General features: G+C 40.8%; 1 protein-coding gene across 4 annotated transcripts in view; it reads right to left on the bottom strand.

Annotated features, from left to right (window-relative positions):
- Positions 1–8,601, bottom strand: part of fhod1 (formin homology 2 domain containing 1) — an 88,269-nt gene extending 79,668 nt beyond the window's left edge. The window contains exon 1 of one of the 4 annotated variants that reach the window (XM_031899812.1): positions 8,276–8,601. In XM_031899812.1, the coding sequence (XP_031755672.1) occupies positions 8,276–8,440 (165 nt within the window). In that variant the 5' untranslated portion in view covers positions 8,441–8,601. 4 annotated transcript variants of the gene reach the window in all.
- Between the last annotated feature and the right edge of the window lie 9,624 nt (positions 8,602–18,225).

Genomic DNA, 18,225 nt, shown 5'->3' with positions numbered 1-18,225 from the left:
ACCAATTCACAATATACTGTATATATAGAATTAAAAAAGTCACAACATAGGGCTGATTCAGCCCTGTAGCATCAGCTTAGTTCAACTTAACAGCTGCTCAGAGCACACTGAGCATGTGAGTGTCACTGGCACTTTTAACAGAATCCAAGATGGGGAGTTCCTGCGATAACTGTAAAGACCTGGATCATTAGTACTATAATGCTGAAACTTTAGGGTGAAGACACATTGAGCTATTAGTAACAGCTACTTACTGTCTCTGCGTGTGTTTTAGCAGAGGCAATTCTCAGTATTGTCTATAGCAGGGTATTTTCTGGCGTTTAGTAGCTGCTACTAAGTAGCTCTGTATGTCTTCACCCTTAGTCTGACACAGTAAGTTCAGTGACTAAAACATGGAATTTCTAGCCATATTAATTTTTAGGGTTTAAATAACCCATTACCAAACTGCAAACCGGATAAGTGTGTAGGAATGCTTATCCTATCAATCTGCTGAAACTATTAGGGCCGTGACACACAGGGAGATTAGTCGCGCAGTGACAAATGACTCCGGCAAATCGCAGTGCCGCGTATGACATCCTACCACCGATTTACATTCTAGCCGGTGGGATGGCATTGCGGGGAGATTAGTCACCTGCAACAACGGAGATTTGTTGCGGAGCGAATAATCTCCCCGTGTGTCACGGCCCTTACAATATACTGCTCTATTCCTGACTACATTCCTTCACTTGTGTTTCTGTATGTTCCTAGTCATCTACTCCGCTCCTCTCAGAGCCATAATTTTACCCCATTCTATCTTAAAATAACACATATCCAGAGGTCATAGGCCTATGCCTCCTTAAAACTCTGCTAGACATGCATTTATCAAATTATTATTATCTTTTATCTGCCTTAAGCCAGTATTCGGTTCACACACCATTACCTGCACTAGCCAGAATATCTGTGACCTGGGGCATAAAAAGCTATGTTCCCATCTGCACCTGCTAAAACACCCATCCAGAAGACCTTAATTTTAGGTAAACATGCATTCGTTAAATGCAACTCTGAAATGCATACTAGGTAACACCAAAGAACATATCCAAATACCTGAAATAATTATCTGTGAGAATCTTTCTGCCTCTAGCATAATGTTAAGCAATATATTAGATTTGAAAAAAGTATTTACTCATAATGATGTATTGATAAGAGAAGCAAATGCCAAATTTATATGGTACTCCTATAAAAATTATAAATACTTGATTATAACAGTATAATATAAAAACATACTTCTTTTACTATAGTGCTTGTGCACAGGGGAAGTTGGTGTACAGAACTGCTCTTTGTACTCAACATCCCTCTTAATTAAAGAATTTTCAATGAGCATATTTTTGGATAACAATCACATTTTTGTGGTAATGAAAGACTCATTCATGATATTTTTTTTTTTACTGATTTTACAAGAATATATTTGTTTGCGTCCGAAGAAGATTACATGCAGAATTTAAGTTGCACCACATGGCAATCGTGGGGGTGTCATTTAGTTGTACATAAAGAATTCATCATCTGTGGCAATAAGATCAGTCCATATAAATGCAAATATACAGAGAAATAATGTTCTTTAACCAGGCATGCTCTTAGGCTGGAAAAGGTGCAAATACTTATTGCAGGCCAAGGAGAAAAGCAAAATCAAAAAGTGATTCTGCCTAATAACAATGTGCTCTGAACCTATCATCCTCAAGATAATTATAACATTGGACACCCTGAAAACACACAAAAATGTTACTAATCAAACCAGACTCACAACTTTCTTCTAGTGACTTTCCCTGGGACAATGGCCAATGCACCACAAAAGTGGAATAAAAAATAAATATGCTCAGGACCTTTCAACTAATGGATGGTAGGACACAAACAAATACAAAATATTATTCCTCAGCAACCTATATCCTCAATAGTTTACATCGACTTCAGTACTTTTTAAAAGCTCTAAAAATAACGGACACCCCAGGAAAGACTGAAGTGAAAAGCCATTTCCTTCATGATTTTAATTAATTGTACATTGTGCAATACTGCATCATTTTTTCAGCCTGTAGCCTAAGAGTGAAAATGAGTAAGACTTAGAAGGTCTGACACACATCTACAGCAGGATATGTACTAGTCATAATAGGAAGAAACGGATGAACCCCGACCAAGATATCCAACCACGTTCTTTAAGGAAATGTGAAAAAAATAAAATGACAGGGGAAAAAGAAGAAGTTAAAAAAATAAAAACAAAAAAACCCCCACAATGATAATAAACTAAAGGAAAAAAAATTAGCAGGAAAATAAATTTGATAATTTGATAAGGAAATTTAGCTGGAGAGACTAAATTGCCACTCAGCGTGGAGTATGTCAGACAAATGTTTACCACTACGTGCAGTCCCTAGAATTTTCTTGCTAGGGCCTTAAAAAAAAGTCTGCCAACACCTCCTGTCATCGCTACAGGAAGCCAATCAGCTGACCTGGAAGTGACAGGAGGAAGCACTCCGCTACAGCTGGTTTATAGTGTACTTGGTCGGCTTAAAGGCGGGACAAACAGATCTGTGAAATTTGGCCTTGCAAAATTTGTGCAAGACTACATACTATCCTCTTGCTTGGCCTAATGCTCATATAATAAGAGATCAATGACAATTAATGACACAAGTAGCAAAAAGCATATGGGGCATATTCTCTGACTTTCTTTTTCAACAGGTGAAGAATCATACAAATTTGTCCCAACTATTCCAGATAGCAGATTTCATAGCTGAGATCTAATCCATAATAGTATAATGTTCTAAGATTTTTTGGATACTGCATCTATCCTAATTACGTAAGGATAAAGATAAAAAGGTCAAATTCAAAAGGCCTACAAACTAACTTTTGGCAAGCATACCACAGGGACCAGTTTTGAGACACAAAATTACCAAAGTCCAAACTGAACCCAGTGCCCATATATTCACTCACATATATAACAATATATATACTAAATTTCTGTAGATCTGAAAATCACAATAGCCTTGAATATTATCCTTGTTCAAGATCCAAACCATTCTTAAAGGCATTAATAGAATCTGCCATCACAACAGCACCCAACAAGAAATTCCACAGCTGTCACAGGAGGCCTCTGGTGTGCTAATCCCCCACTATCTGTCATAATGTCTGGTCTTAGGGCTCTGGTACACGGGGAGATTAGTCGCCCGCGGCAAAACTCCCTGCTCGCGGGCGACTAATCTCCCCGAGTTGCCTTCCCTCTGCCATCCCACCGGCGAACATGTAAGTCGCCGGCGGGATGGCAGACGCGGCGGCGCGATTTCGCGCAAATCGCCGAAAAAGACTCGCGAGGCTTTTTCGCCGATTTCCCGAAATCGCCCCGCCGCGTCTGCCATCCCGCCGGCGACTTACATGTTCGCCGGTGGGATGGCAGAGGGAAGGCAACTCGGGGAGATTAGTCGCCCGCGAGCAGGGAGTTTTGCCGCGGGCGACTAATCTCCCCGTGTACCAGAGCCCTTAGAAGTAGCTAAGGTAATTTGGGCCCTAGCAACTAGGTATCTGCTGAAATACTAAACTGGAAACTAACTGAACACAAAGTGAAATAATTAAAAAACAACAAATAAGAAAAAAAGACCAAATGTAAACTGTCTTAGAATATTACTCTCTCCATCATACTGAAAGTTAACTCAAAGGTGAACAACCCCCTTCAACACATCAACATTATATAGGCATAAGGAAAAAGCTAGACTAGGACTATGTAAGTCATCAATCAGGCAAGAACTGCACAAATCCTCACTCTTCCAAACACCTGACCTGAAGATTAAAGGTGGCCATACACATTAAGATTGCCAAACGAGCGGATCTTCTTCTGATGTGCCCAGATGGACGATATCGGAGTGATCGGATCACTACAAATTGGCAATCCATGTAGCTAAAATATCATCTATCAGTCACTTTCAGAGAAAGCTTTTGAGAGAGAGTGAGAGAGAGAGAGAGAGAGAGAGAGAGAGAGAGAGAGAGAGAGAGAGAGAGAGAGAAAGAAAGATACCAAAGCTTATTAAATGTGTAAATTGCATGTTTTTCTCACAGTGCAACATTCCTTACCAGCGCCATTTCAGGGGTCCTATCTGCCTGAGACAGCCAAGTTGATAAGTTGATATGGCCCTCAGGGGGCACATTGCTATTGCACTCTCTGAACTAGAAGAGCTGAAATTCAGATTTAAAAATCAGAATCGGAATATCGGCTCTTAAGTTACCAGGAGCAGATTTTTTGCCACCCCTGGTAACTTGCTGCTGCCTGAGGCGAGTTCCTTACCTAATATTCCAAGAGTACTGTGCCCACTGCAGTCAGGTGAAACATACTTTGCTAGTCTTTGTGTCTCTGTTATCTAGCACAGGTTAGTAAACTGAAGGTATAATTCATTATAAATGTTATTCATATAATGTTATGAGGATTATAAGGATGACACCACTGGGTAGATGGAAATTCAGCACCTTTCAACAGTACATGTACAAATGTATAAAATTCTATACAGAGATGGTTATGGTTGAACGTGATGGACGTGTGTCTTTTTTCAACCCAACTTACTATGTTACTATGTAGATCTTTCACTTATTCTGTCACTCTGTTTTGGAAACACAGTCTTGGAAATTTTTTTTTATGCAATAGCTCTAATGCCAGGCAAATGCCTTGCTGTAGGCCTGTGAATGTCATAAAGCTGGTTCCTCATCTGCCCACTTTAATGCTGTATATAGACAGATAAAAAGGCATAGAAACAGATTATTACTTGCCAGTGAAAATAATTACTCTCCAGACTAAATGGGACCCTTTACTAATGCTCTGATTTTTTCTTTCTGCTTCTGGATTTTTTAGTGCTAAAAGTCACAGAAAAAAAGTTGCGAATTTTTCGAAATTTACTATGCGTCAAAATGGCTAAAAATCCAAATCCAACAGCTAAAACATGCTGAGATCACGTAGAAGTCAATGGCAGATGTCCCTTCCCTGAAGAGTCCTTCTTTTGCTTTGAAACTTGAGGTTTAAGATTTTTTTATGCTGGCTTTTCGTGCGACAATTCAAAAAAGTAGAGGTTTCTGTGCAACAATTCGAAAACCCCACACAAACTAGAAACAATTCTACCTCCACCTGACAATTCATTGCTCTGGCGCCTGAGCAAAATCTTTTGTCCCACCCGATCGATGAGATGACCGATATCCGAAGCTTTTGCAATATCGTTTGTCTCTTTGATCCACCATACATGCACCAAATATCGCACAAAACTAGGTTTCACTCGATAATATGTGTGTGTGTATGGCCAGTTTTAATGTAGAGATCTTCAGATCCTTTGCTGAAGGTTATTTCGGGAAACAAGTTGTTAGGCAATGCAATTTTTTTTCAGTAAAAAACATTTAGTATAAATGGACCATAAAAATAAACACAGAGCTTGTAGGCACTTTGCTTTACATCTTAGTATTTTTTGATTTATACTGCTTCAATATTTTCCACACAATATTTTTCTTAAACAGGCAAACAAGTAGGCAGGTTTCATGCACACAAAAAAACACATTCTTGTAAAAAGGGTATGGGACATTTCCACTTCCACATTTGTAGAATAAACTTTTGTTTATTGTTTGTAGAAAGATTTACTGAAAAACTGGTTCCTAATGACAGTTTCAGCCCTAACACAATTAAGGTTCAAACTCAACAATTACAAATGCCTGCAAGCTATATTGAACAAAAAATTCGGAGAACAATGTTAGTTACTAAGATGCACTGAAAATAAACCTGTTCAAAACACAGGTTTAGACTTCTCAGTCCATTGTATTCAAATGGGTCAGGATTCCTACAGGGGCCACAGAGAAACTAAATAAGGGTGACAGCTTTCTTAGATACCAAACAATATTATTTGAATATCCTTTGTGCCAGTGACTGACGTGTTTTACTCCATTTAAACCATATTATTGTTATTGAAAACTAAGTTGAAAAAAAGGCTAAACACGTGCAGCATATGAAATATTACTTTGATGAAGTCCCAGATTGAGAAGTTTGAGAAACCCTGGCTCAACTGGTATAGCATGTGTCAGGGTGAAGAGAGTCTAGTCTGATTGCTATGGAGACGGAAATCTTATTTAGAAGCCAGAGAGACTTTAACTAAAAACAGAGAGTGATCAAAGGGTCATGTGGAGAGGTATGTTCCAGAGAGCCAGACTGTACCATGCCTGCCAACAGTTACTTCAGCTAAATTTGGGAAACACACATATATGGAAAAAGGGCGGGTTCACATATGTTCCCAGACAAAAACATTAACCATTGCTTGATGGCTCCGCGATGCAGGATTTTTTTTTGTTTTACATCTGGGATTAAGGCAGTACATATTTATACTCCATGGTCAATTTTCATCTGAATGATGACATAGATTACTATTTCTGTTCATCCCAACAAACCTCAAAATATACCAACCTTTACTTTGAGCACATTATTAATGGACAGAACACAGTAGTGTAATGCTAAATATATTTAAAACAATGCATGATCAATAGGGATTCAGTATTTGGTTTGTGTTTCTTAGCTATAAGCATAGGCCTTTACTATAGGCTAGGACTAGGATAGCATTGTTTCATTACAGCCAAAACAACCAGATTTAAGAGGAAAACAGGAGGTGCTGGAACTTCCCTCCTCAGCTTCTCTCACATGCAGATGCTCCATCCACCTGCTGAGAACGGGCATCAGCAGATTATAGAGTTTAGACTTAAAAGGCAAAATCTGCTAATTTGGCAATCTTTGTCTGCTTTGGCAATAGACTCTCTGAAACAGTGATCCTCAACCAGAGGCTTGTGAGCAACATGTTGCTCACCAACCCGTTGGATGTTGCTCCCAGAGGCCTCAAAGCAGTTGCTTAATTTTGAATTCCTGGCTTGGAGGCATGTTTTGGTTGCACAAAAACCAGGTGTATTGACAAACAGAATCTCCTGTAGGCTGGCAGTCAACAAGCGCAAATAAACTAGGGAGTTGGAAGCTTTGACCAGGCTACCTGAACAGTGGATCTTGTCCAACTACAAAACACTTAGCACACGGGGGAATTAGACTGCCTCACCCATCTCAAGGAGGAGTTAGCATCAACACGCATTACTGCCACATGTATGTGCCATAAACAGCACTTTCCCCACTCTAGCTAATGGGAAGCAGCTGTCAGCAGGGAAGGGTGTTTAGATTGGCACAGTTCTTCCACTCTCATACGGCAAGTGTTAGGTGTAGGGGTAACTTTCTCAATACAAACCCTTATCAACCGATAGCAGTAAAACAATGACTAGTAAAGACTGCAGCCACCATAATAAGAAGGGAATACCTTGGCAGGATGCAAAATAACATTTTGAGACAATGCAACTTCAAGAACTGACTTGTCTGCGCAACAGTCATAAACTGATTTAAACAGAATAGCAGAAGCATGCCATTCCTCTTATTACATACAGTATATACTAACAGAGTAAGTCAACACACTTCATCATATGGGGTTAACTATTCCTGCCTTGCAAACACTACAGGCCAAGAATTGAGCAATATGTTGCCCCAAGTGCAAGCCTCCATCACAATGTTGCTAGAACCTATATGACGATATTAATGAGTACACTCTTTTGTTAGAATTACAAGAGCTGCAGAGAATCCTTATAACATATTCGGACCTGTCACAATTAAAGTCAATAATACAAAGTAAACAAATGGCTCTTTTAGATGATACTGGGGGGGGGGGGGGGGGGGGGGTGCTGATTTCAGCATTAAACCTTTTTCACATTTCTAGCCTGGTGAGAGGGGTTTACCAGACACCTGTAACATTCTTTACCCTTGCCTACAAAATGCTCAGCAGATTTGAGGGGAAGGAAAATGCCTTTGGTCTTGATATGAACCTTACAGTTGCACAAGGCAGGCCACTGTGGTTTTGGAGGAATCAGTCTATGTGATGTAGACTCCCAAGCACTGATGTGTCAGTATGAAGCTGGGCAGTGGGCACATCTCTGGTAAAGGGGTACAACTGCTGAAAACATTCTCTACTCTAGTTCAGATAACTCGTAATAAACCCACAGCCACTCAACTAAACTCTAGCATCGCCTGGCAGGCAGCTGGGAATTAGTTATTAGCTATTATGCCGGTACTGTTCCTGTACTACGTGAAAACCTTCATCCCAGCCAGCACCTCAGGGCGAATTGCCAACAACGAGTTTCTTACAGCCCCGCTTTAGTCTATAAAAACTACCAGGATCCGAGCCCGTATCAGTTCTTCTATGTGCCCCTAACTTTTCAGTACCTTTAAGGGTGCCTCCAGCAGCTTGTGTATGGCGGGGAGCTGATCGAGTAGCGGGGTGTTCTCTGAGAAACTGTGCACCGGCGGTCTTCGGGGCTCTGGGAAGTTTGTACAAATAAAGGGGTCCATGTCATCCAGGTACTGCACCCGGCACTGAAGCGTCGCCATGGCTGCAGCTCTGCTAAGGTGGGAAACCTCCCCTGCACTTCTGTCTGCGACCCGGCTCTGCCTCTTACTTTTCCTTAATCTTACACTCAGCTCACTGCTCCGCTCCCTCTAGGGAGCGAGGGCCGGGCCTGACGTCACCAGAAAGCAGTGGGCGGGGCCCAAGGAGGGTGTGAGGGGATTTGTTGTGGGGATGTCGGAAAAGCTTTGGGGGCGGAGCTGACTGTGCAGGGAGATATAAGTGGAGCAGGGTGAATAGTAGCCGGCGGAAAAATGCTAAATAGGGAGGGCATGTGGGGGGTACAGAAAACCAGTGAAGGGTGAATGATAGTAAACGGTACCGGATGGAGCCATATGCTCTTTAAATTGTAAAGGGCAGGGACAGATTAATTTCGTAGCAGCCGTTGCACAATCTTCCCATGCGATACTTTAAGGAAAAGGCTACTTGTCATTGTCAAGAGGGATCTAAGACTGTAACTAGGTATAGGCAGAAAAGGCACATGGCTAGGGTGCAAAGGTGGAGAAGTTCTACCCCATAACCACTTCTCTCACCCACCTCTATTCTGGGCCCTTGTTTTCCTCACAGTATACCTCTCCCACCTTCATCGCTCACTTCAGTGTCAGATTGAGATGGCAGGGGCCCACCAGAAAACCCTGGATGATGGGCCCACTCTCAAAACTTTAATTTCTCCTGTCCTCCATCAAACTCTATTATTCTAGTCTCTTTTCTCTACATAGTATACTCTATTGTTCCATCTATTAAGCTTCCTTGTTTCCATACAGAAATAGGGAATGACCATGAAATAGGCTAAATAGTTAGAAGCAGGAGGGCTCACCGGGAGTTTTCCTGGTATCCTGGTGGGTCAATCCAACACTGGCTCACTTGTTCATGAATGTACACCATTGGGCAAGGTTGCCTAGGTAATCTGCCCTGCATGACCTGCCACTGATTAATGTACAGTAAGACAAATGAAGAAATGTAGTGAGGAGCAGAGGACTGAAGGGCATCGAATATTAGCAGAAGGATTTTGTATACTCTGCTTAACAGGCAGCCATGCTAAAGGTTTTACCTGAGGCTGAACAGGTTGCCTCTTAGAGAGCGGGAAGAATATAGCAGCAGACTTTAAAGGTGTTAAGATCCAGTCATTTGGTGAGGTTGCCTGCAGAACTTCCCATGATATGCCCACCTAAGGTGGGTGATATCAGGTTAAATTGATTGGCCGTAGGAATTGAATTAAAACAGTGGGTATATGGGCCTTCAAACCAAGGACAGTATCAATGAGCCCTAATACTGAGCGGTCCTCTATTCAGCAGAAAATAAAACCTACCTGATTGAGATCTGCCCAACAGATATCGCTTTGGTAGGCCCATTGCGGTGTGCCTATACACTGGCAGATAAGTTGCCAAGTCTGAAGGAGCAGAATCGACAGCTGAAATCTGACCCTGTATGGCCACCTTTAGAATGATTGCAAGTGAAAGAGGTGGGAGTCTGGGAGATCTGTTATTAGCAAATTGCAGTAGTCTAAACGAGGTAGGATAAGGGTATGGATAAGTGTTTCATTGTGTATTCACAAATAAAGCTGGCCATGTTAAAAACCATCCCAATATTTATTGGGCAGGTTTGAAAATCCTCTTGGACAAGGACTGTAATGGTGCTTGGATGCTGTCTTCATCAGACGGTCTCCCTAGGCTGGCTGTATTGCTACACACTTTTGAACCATCCCAATTTGGTTGGCCGGATCAGACAAACATCAGCTAACAAAGAGATTGAATTTTTCTTTTTTTTTTTTTTAAATAGACCTATAACACTATCCTAACTCATAGGCCCACAGTATGGGCAAGTAATCAGATCAGAACTATGTGGGTCAATGTGTGGGTTGCCAAATCAGGCAGAGTTCTGTTTAGAAAACATGCTACCTCCCCCTTCAATAACTTTTGGATAGCCGCATGTAAAATACTTTATATGAGGCGATCCGACTTAATCGTGTGTAGCCTTGTAATATTTACCAAAAGTAATGTAATATCAGAGTATCACAGTATGGGAACATTTAATAAAGTCTGCTACCAGTGGTTTGTCAGAAAGGCTGCTTTTGTCTGTCTTGATCCCCCATTGGCCCGGTATATGACATCGGCCTCCAACAGGCATCAGCAGTCATCATTTCAGGATCCTAGCCTGCCAGACAATATTTTCAATTTTTTCAAAAAAAGGGGGAACAATGTGTAAGCTATTGAGAGTAATTTTTTTTTTAACTAATGCTACTTTTGTCAGAAAAAGGGAACACTGCATGCTGGTGACTGATACAGTTGAGAAAGAAAGGGGTAAAAGGATAGCTAGGGCAAAGCAAACAAAACCACTAAACTTTTAATGGCATACATATATAAAAACTGTATTTGCAATGTGACCAAAAAAAACCCCAAAATTAAGTATAGATCTGATTATTTTATGAATGACACAGATTCTTAGTCTTTTTTGATGGGATCTGTAGTGGTACTGCATAAACATTATTGAGTCCTTGTTTTTTGTGAGTAGATGGCAGTCTACCTTTAAAAGGCGTGCTTCTTTATAGGCATACTCTGCTTTACATACCTGTCTAGGAAGTATCCTAATACTGTGTTGATTCTGTTCAACATTGGGACTGGGGTGTGTGGGTCCAATTGTGCTTCCACCCCAGGAACCCCACATCCCCCAGGGGCTCCCACCAATTAACTGCCACCCCCCCCCCCCAGGTGCATGTACTTGCCACAATCAGGGGAGGGAGGGTAAGCAGGGGAGCGCCAGTGCACTTTGCATTGGCTCTGGGTGGGCAGGGCCTATGAGGGCTAGGACCCACCAGATTTTTCCCTGTCTTGACAGGTATTGCTATTATAACATGATTAGTGGTGTGTATATTGGTGGTGACATCACTCCACACAGCATATGGACAATTAATAAATAACTGTATGGGCTGTTTATTTAAAGACAGATTGATTAGTTACTAAGATGGTTGGAAAACTTTAAATCTATGATGCACATGTAGAATCTTTAAGCAACTGGGCAGATAATGCTGCCATCTGGTGGCGGATTGATAACAGACTGGAAGAAATTGGATATGCACAAGGTGAATTATCTATGAATTAACTGCAGTTGTATAATTAGATTTTTTGTCTTTGTGGCCTGAACCACATGAGTATCTATTTCAGTTGGTTGGCATAAATTATTCTGTGTTTTAACTTGTGCTTTCATATGAACTTTTATAGGTTTTCTAAGCAAACTTCTGCCTAAGAGTAAATACATGTAAGATCTAGCCTTGCTGACAGACATCTTCCTCCCTGGCTTCCATTGAGGTACTGAGAGCCATAGGGCTCTCTTTACTGTGTCTTTTTGCCCAGACTCCCAGCACCATCCATCCTCTTCCATGCATGTGGGGAGTCCCAATAAATTAACATAGTCACCAATTACTTTTTATGCACTTTGGGTGAACCACGTGACATTCCTCTACCAATGGAAGCATACCCACCACCCAATGATCTCTAAGCTAGCAAACCCAAAGTGGTCAGCCACCTTAATTTGCCCATATGGAGCTAAATGGAGCAGATACTGGCCCAAAAAGCATACTTTCTCTTTTTGTGCCAATATGTGCTTTGTGTAGCTTCACACAGACTAATGCTGGACCGGTCAATGGAGCTACGGGGGATGCACATAAGAGCAGATCCTCTTTCTCCGCCTCTATAAAAAAACGCCTGTGGAGGAAAGTGTTCAATCTGCTTAGGGTGCCCTTTCACTTATGACAGTGGTATGAGTTTCTCCACTGGTGAGAATACAACAGCAGATCAAATTTTGTAGGGCAGTCAGAATTTAGCAAAGCTTTCTGGCACTGTGAGCCTTACAGGATTTAAGTGGCCCCACCCTTTCAAGGAATGCTTCTTGAAAGAGCCTGATAGTCTCTTATCATCTTGGTAGCTGACATTACTGATAAAAACATTTGGAAACAGAATGTTGAAGGGCAAATGTATCACCAAAATGTTGTGCTAGAAGCTCCCTAAATATTCATACATGGTTCACACTCGACATCACAAATTCATGCAAAAATATATCATTGCCATATCTTAGTTTACTTTTTTTTTTTAAAGCAAAACAGGATTTTGCTGCAGATTGTTTTCATCTCTTATCACTTCTGGGAATTATTCGATTTATACCTTATGGGACCTAACAATCTAGAATGCTGATCACACACAGACATACAGACAGTGAAATGCGCAGATAATTGGTCAGTTTGGTTGGCTCAGTTGTTTAGTTTGCTCTGTTGGCCAGCATAGGCATAGGCTCTGTCAGCATTTAAATGAATGACCAGATCATTGTTGGACAAGTCAATGTTTGTCTGCTTACCTGCACTAATGCACAAGATGTCTGCTGTTATATGTGATATATATATGTGATATATATATCAGCTTTCAGATTTCTTTATTTTAATTTAATTTTCAAATTTTGCATGTAGCTAGCCATATTCTTCATTTCCAAAGGTGCAACAGCCATTTGACTTGTACTCTGATAAACTTCAGTCACACTTTACTGCCGAGCTGCAAGTTTAAGTGATATTAACCCTTCCCAGCAGCCGATCAGCAGAAGAATAAGAAAGGTAGCAAGATAGCAGCAGAGAGAATACACTTAGGGGCTGATTTACTAATCCACAAATCCGAATCCTGAATGGGAAAAAATTGGATTGGAAACGAAAATTTTGCGACTTTTTTGCGATTTTTTCGTCACCGTCGCAACTTTTTCGTAGCCATTACGACTTGCGCGAATTGTCGCGACTTTTTCATAGCCATTATGACTTTCGTGAATTGTCACGACTTTTGCATAGCCATTATGACTTTCGTGAATTGTCGCGACTTTTGCATAGCCATTATGACTTTCGTGAATTGTCGCGACTTTTGCATAGCCATTAAGACTTTCGCGAATTGTCGCGACTTTTTCGTATTGAGCGCTCGAAAAATTTGCGACAATTTGCGAAAAAGTCGCAAAATACCGATCATTCGGACGCTTTTCGGATGTTCGTGCATTAGTAAATATGCCCCTTAGGGTGAAGACACATGTGACGATTAATTTTTTAAAAGTTAACTTTTTAAAAGTTGCTGCAAATAATCCGCACAGCGTGAACCACACGCAATTAATCACAGCAACTTGTGAAATAACCTATGGCGGGAAAGTCATCGCAATTATTCGCCGCAACTGACTTTTTTGATAGTTGCGGCTACTAATCAGCCCATGTGTCTTCACCCTCAATAGTAAGAAATCCAAGTCTGACTTGGGACTCCTCCAGCTACATGGGAGTAGGAACACAATAGGTTACCTGAAAGCAGTTTTAATGTGTAGTGCTGGCTGCTTCTGAAAGCTCAGAATCAGGCACATTGCACTGAGATGGCTGCCTACACACCAATATTACAGCTTAAAAAATACATTTGTTGGTTCAAGAAAAACATTTTAAATAGTAGAGTGATATATTTGCTATGTTAGCAGTGTAATTTAGAAATAAAACATATACCATAAAAATCATGACAGTATCCCTTTAATGTTTATTAACCCCCTTGACCCAATTAACCCCCTTGACCCCAGCTTTAGCAACTATTGAAATTTAGTGATGATGATGAAGAGCAGCAAATAGTCATCTCTGGTAACTTGCTACATTTCCAGTCCAGTTTTTTACCTAAATATATGAGTCTTTTAATGCATAGAGTTCATTTGGATGGGCGGCATCGTACATGCTTCCTCAGGCAACAGCAGCAAACAAATTGCCCCTTCTCAGATTTCACCGGAGCCTAGCACCAAAAAACTGGAGACTGGATACTTGCTTGAGACAATATAAATAATGACTTTTCTATTCAATGAAAGTGAAGCCTACAGAATTAGTGACACTTTAGGCAAGCCTTGACATACAGTGGCTTGCAAAAGTATTCGGCCCCCTTGAACTTTTCCACATTTTGTCACATTACAGCCACAAACATGAATCAATTTTATTGGAATTCCACGTGAAAGACCAATACAAAGTGGTGTACACGTGAGAAGTGGAACGAAAATCATACAGGATTCCAAACATTTTTTACAAATAAATAACTGCAAAGTGGAGTGTGCGTAATTATTTAGCCCCCTGAGTCAATACTTTGTAGAAGCACCTTTTGCTGCAATTACAGCTGCCAGTCTTTTAGGGTATGTCTCTACCAGTTTTGCACATCTAGAGACTGAAATCCTTGCCCATTCTTCTTTGTAAAACAGCTCCAGCTCAGTCAGATTAGATGGACAGCGTTTGTGAACAGCAGTTTTCAGATCTTGCCACAGATTCTCGATTGGATTTAGATCTGGACTTTGACTGGGCCATTCTAACACATGGATATGTTTTGTTTTAAACCATTCCATTGTTGCCCTGGTTTTATGTTTAGGGTCGTTGTCCTGCTGGAAGGTGAACCTCCTCCCCAGTCTCAAGTCTTTTGAAGATTGCCCTGTATTTGGCTCCATCCATCTTCCCATCAACTCTGACCAGCTTCCCTGTCCCTGCTGAAGAGAAGCACCCCCAGAGCATGATGCTGCCACCACCATATTTGACAGTGGGGATGGTGTGTTCAGAGTCATGTGCAGTGTTAGTTTTCCGCCACACATAGCGTTTTGCATTTTGGCCAAAAAGTTCCATTTTGGTCTCATCTGACCAGAGCACCTTCTTCCACATGTTTGCTGTGTCCCCCACATGGCTTGTGGCAAACTGCAAATGGGACTTCTTATGGTTTTCTGTTAACAATGGCTTTCTTCTTGCCACAACTTTGTGCAGTGCACGACTAATAGTTGTCCTATGGACAGATTCCCCCACCTGAGCTGTAGATCTCTGCAGCTCGTCCAGAGTCACCATGGGCCTCTTGGCTGCATTTCTGATCAGCGCTCTCCTTGTTCGGCCTGTGAGTTTAGGTGGACAACCTTGTCTTGGTAGGTTTACAGTTGTGCCATACTCCTTCCATTTCTGAATGATTGCTTGAACAGTGCTCCGTGGGATGTTCAAGGCTTTGGAAATCTTTTTGTAGCCTAAGCCTGCTTTAAATTTCTCAATAACTTTATCCCTGACCTGTCTGGTGTGTTCTTTGGACTTCATGGTGTTGTTGCTCCCCAATATTCTCTTAGACAACCTCTGAGGCCGTCACAGAGCAGCTGTATTTGTACTGACATTAGATTACACACAGGTGCACTCTATTTAGTCATTAGCACTCATCAGGCAATGTCTATGGGCAACTGACTGCACTCAGACCAAAGGGGGCTGAATAATTACGCACACCCCACTTTGCAGTTATTATTTGTAAAAAATGTTTGGAATCATGTATGATTTTCATTCCACTTCTCACGTGTACACCACTTTGTATTGGTCTTTCACGTGGAATTCCAATAAAATTGATTCATGTTTGTGGCTGTAATGTGACAAAATGTGGAAAAGTTCAAGGGGGCCGAATACTTTTGCAAGCCACTGTATAAGTAAATTCTTGCTTTTTTTTAGAACTACTTTCATATAAGTGTACCTGAAATTACAAGCATAGCTGTGTAGTCATTATATCAATTTTGTTAGGTCTTTAAATGCTTAACTGTACTATGTAAAAAGAACTCTGGTAAGCAATGTATAATCCTTTTAGAGGAATCTACATTGGGGCTTGTGGTGACTTTAGCAGGACAGATCCAACAGGCACTTATAATCAGAAGAAAACAGTCATTGCTTATATGGTACAGTACTTCAACCTCCAGTTCCCCCCCCCCATCCTTTTGGAGAATAATTAAAAGACCATATAATGCCCCCAATGTTTCAAAGTTTTAAACTTGTGCTTAAGAACAATGTTTAATGTTTAGTACAGATATGGGATCCGTTATTTCCTTTTGTAGTAATAAAACAGGACTTGGCCCTGGCACAAACATATTAAAAATTATATGAGAATATAAGAAATTCATCCATGCCTACATATATACAAAGGACCTCTCCCATTGCTAAGATTAAAGGAGATTGTCAGTTTCCTTTTAAATATGCCAAACCCAGAGGGAGGGAACAGCAATAAGTAGCTTACATATAAGGCATTCTCTGTCTCCTGCAGCATGTGGATTCTTAACCTGCAGATGAAAGCAGGACATGAATTTGCCTCTCCACACTGAAAAGCTGATTGATGTGCCTGCACCCAGAGCTATTGCCTCAGTCTGGGTGCACCAAAATCCCCTCCATCTTACTGTACCCAGGTTGATGCAATGGCTATTTATTTGTCTCTTTGAAGCTACTCTACCTAATCATATCTGCCCTTTCCAAAAGACTTAAGAGCTTTAATAAATATCACTTTCTAGAAAAATCTTTTTTTTAATTGTAAAATATTCATGTATAAACGAACATAGTAGGGGTAATTAACATATAGAAGGGCAGGGCACAAAGAGCAAAAACCAAGTGGAAGGCACCACATTATTTATACTTTGCATTCTGATCAGCCATGAAAACCCGCCTGTGGAGAAATGGAGGCTGTGAATTTGCTCTTATGCTCCAAAATCCGCCCCTCTGTTTCAAAACTATTGTTGTGCCTGCACCCAGAGTAATTGCATTGGTCTGGGTGCAGGCACACATATTCACCAGGGAGGAATATGGATGTGCAAAATCACCACTGTAGCCAAAAAATGCTACCCACCCATGCACAAATGCATCAAATGACGTCACTAAACGTTTACTGCGCCTACGTGGTGCAGGACTTCGGAAGTATCAGGAGAATGCTGCTGTGGAAGACCGTCCGAGAGCCACCAAAATCTGGTAACTCCCAAACAAATAGGGGGATTGATATCTCTGCAATAAGCAGGAGCCTTAGGGGCTTAGCTTTGCTCACTATTGCTCTAGCACCTGTGACTGGGGATTTTGAAAATGACCCTTATATATGTTAAACATAACTATACTTTATTCAGTAGTTTTTGGATATACTTTTCCTTTTACTCTGTTTCCTTTCAAATAGATAAACGAAGGAAGGAACAGCTGAAATGATACTTTCTTTTGTACTGGTAAAGCCAGTAGCAGTCTTGTGAGTGATAATAACAGGAAATGTTGTCTCAGGCTTTGCGGTTGCTTGTTTGAGGGAGAATAAAGACTCCAGAGAATTACAAAAGATCTTTGTATAATGTTTAGTTTGAGGAATATAATCTCCTACTGCACCATGTAGTGTGTTAAAAGGAGTATTTTATTTTAGGATGAAAACATTTACAGCTGGTACTTTAAGTTACACCCTGTGGCAAATTGGCATATTATAGTTTCTCCTTTTGCTAATACACAACCCTAGAATTAACCATGGATTGTCAAGTATCTGTAGTGAGAAGTGTGAAAGAGAAATGTGAAAAGTAAAAGGTAAAACAACCACACATACTTTATATTACCTTTTTAATTTATTGGAATTGGCAGCTGAGAAAACACATATATTATTCATATACTATATTTTAGGATTGGCTGGGTGATCCACTTGCAAGAACATAGCCAATGTCCCATCAATTATCTTTGATTTTAATGCCACGCCTACCAATTCAGAAACTTCTTCTGCATAAGGGGGAGAGGGCTGGTATTCACACATCAATATGTTTCTGAGTCAGATAGCTGTATTACTTTCTCAGTGTTAAACACTGGGGTCCATTTACTAATCCACGAATGCGTCCGAATGCATCTTTTTCGTAATGAGCGTATTGTTTGCGACAATTTTGTCAATTTCACAACTTTTTCGTATTTTGCGCAACTTTTTTGTACTTTGAGACAAAATTGCGGCGCCGAGTACGAAAG

The sequence above is a fragment of the Xenopus tropicalis genome, chromosome 4, assembly GCF_000004195.4.
Source record: "Xenopus tropicalis strain Nigerian chromosome 4, UCB_Xtro_10.0, whole genome shotgun sequence".
Lineage (NCBI taxonomy): Eukaryota > Metazoa > Chordata > Amphibia > Anura > Pipidae > Xenopus > Xenopus tropicalis.
This window is presented reverse-complemented; position numbering and strand designations above follow the sequence as displayed.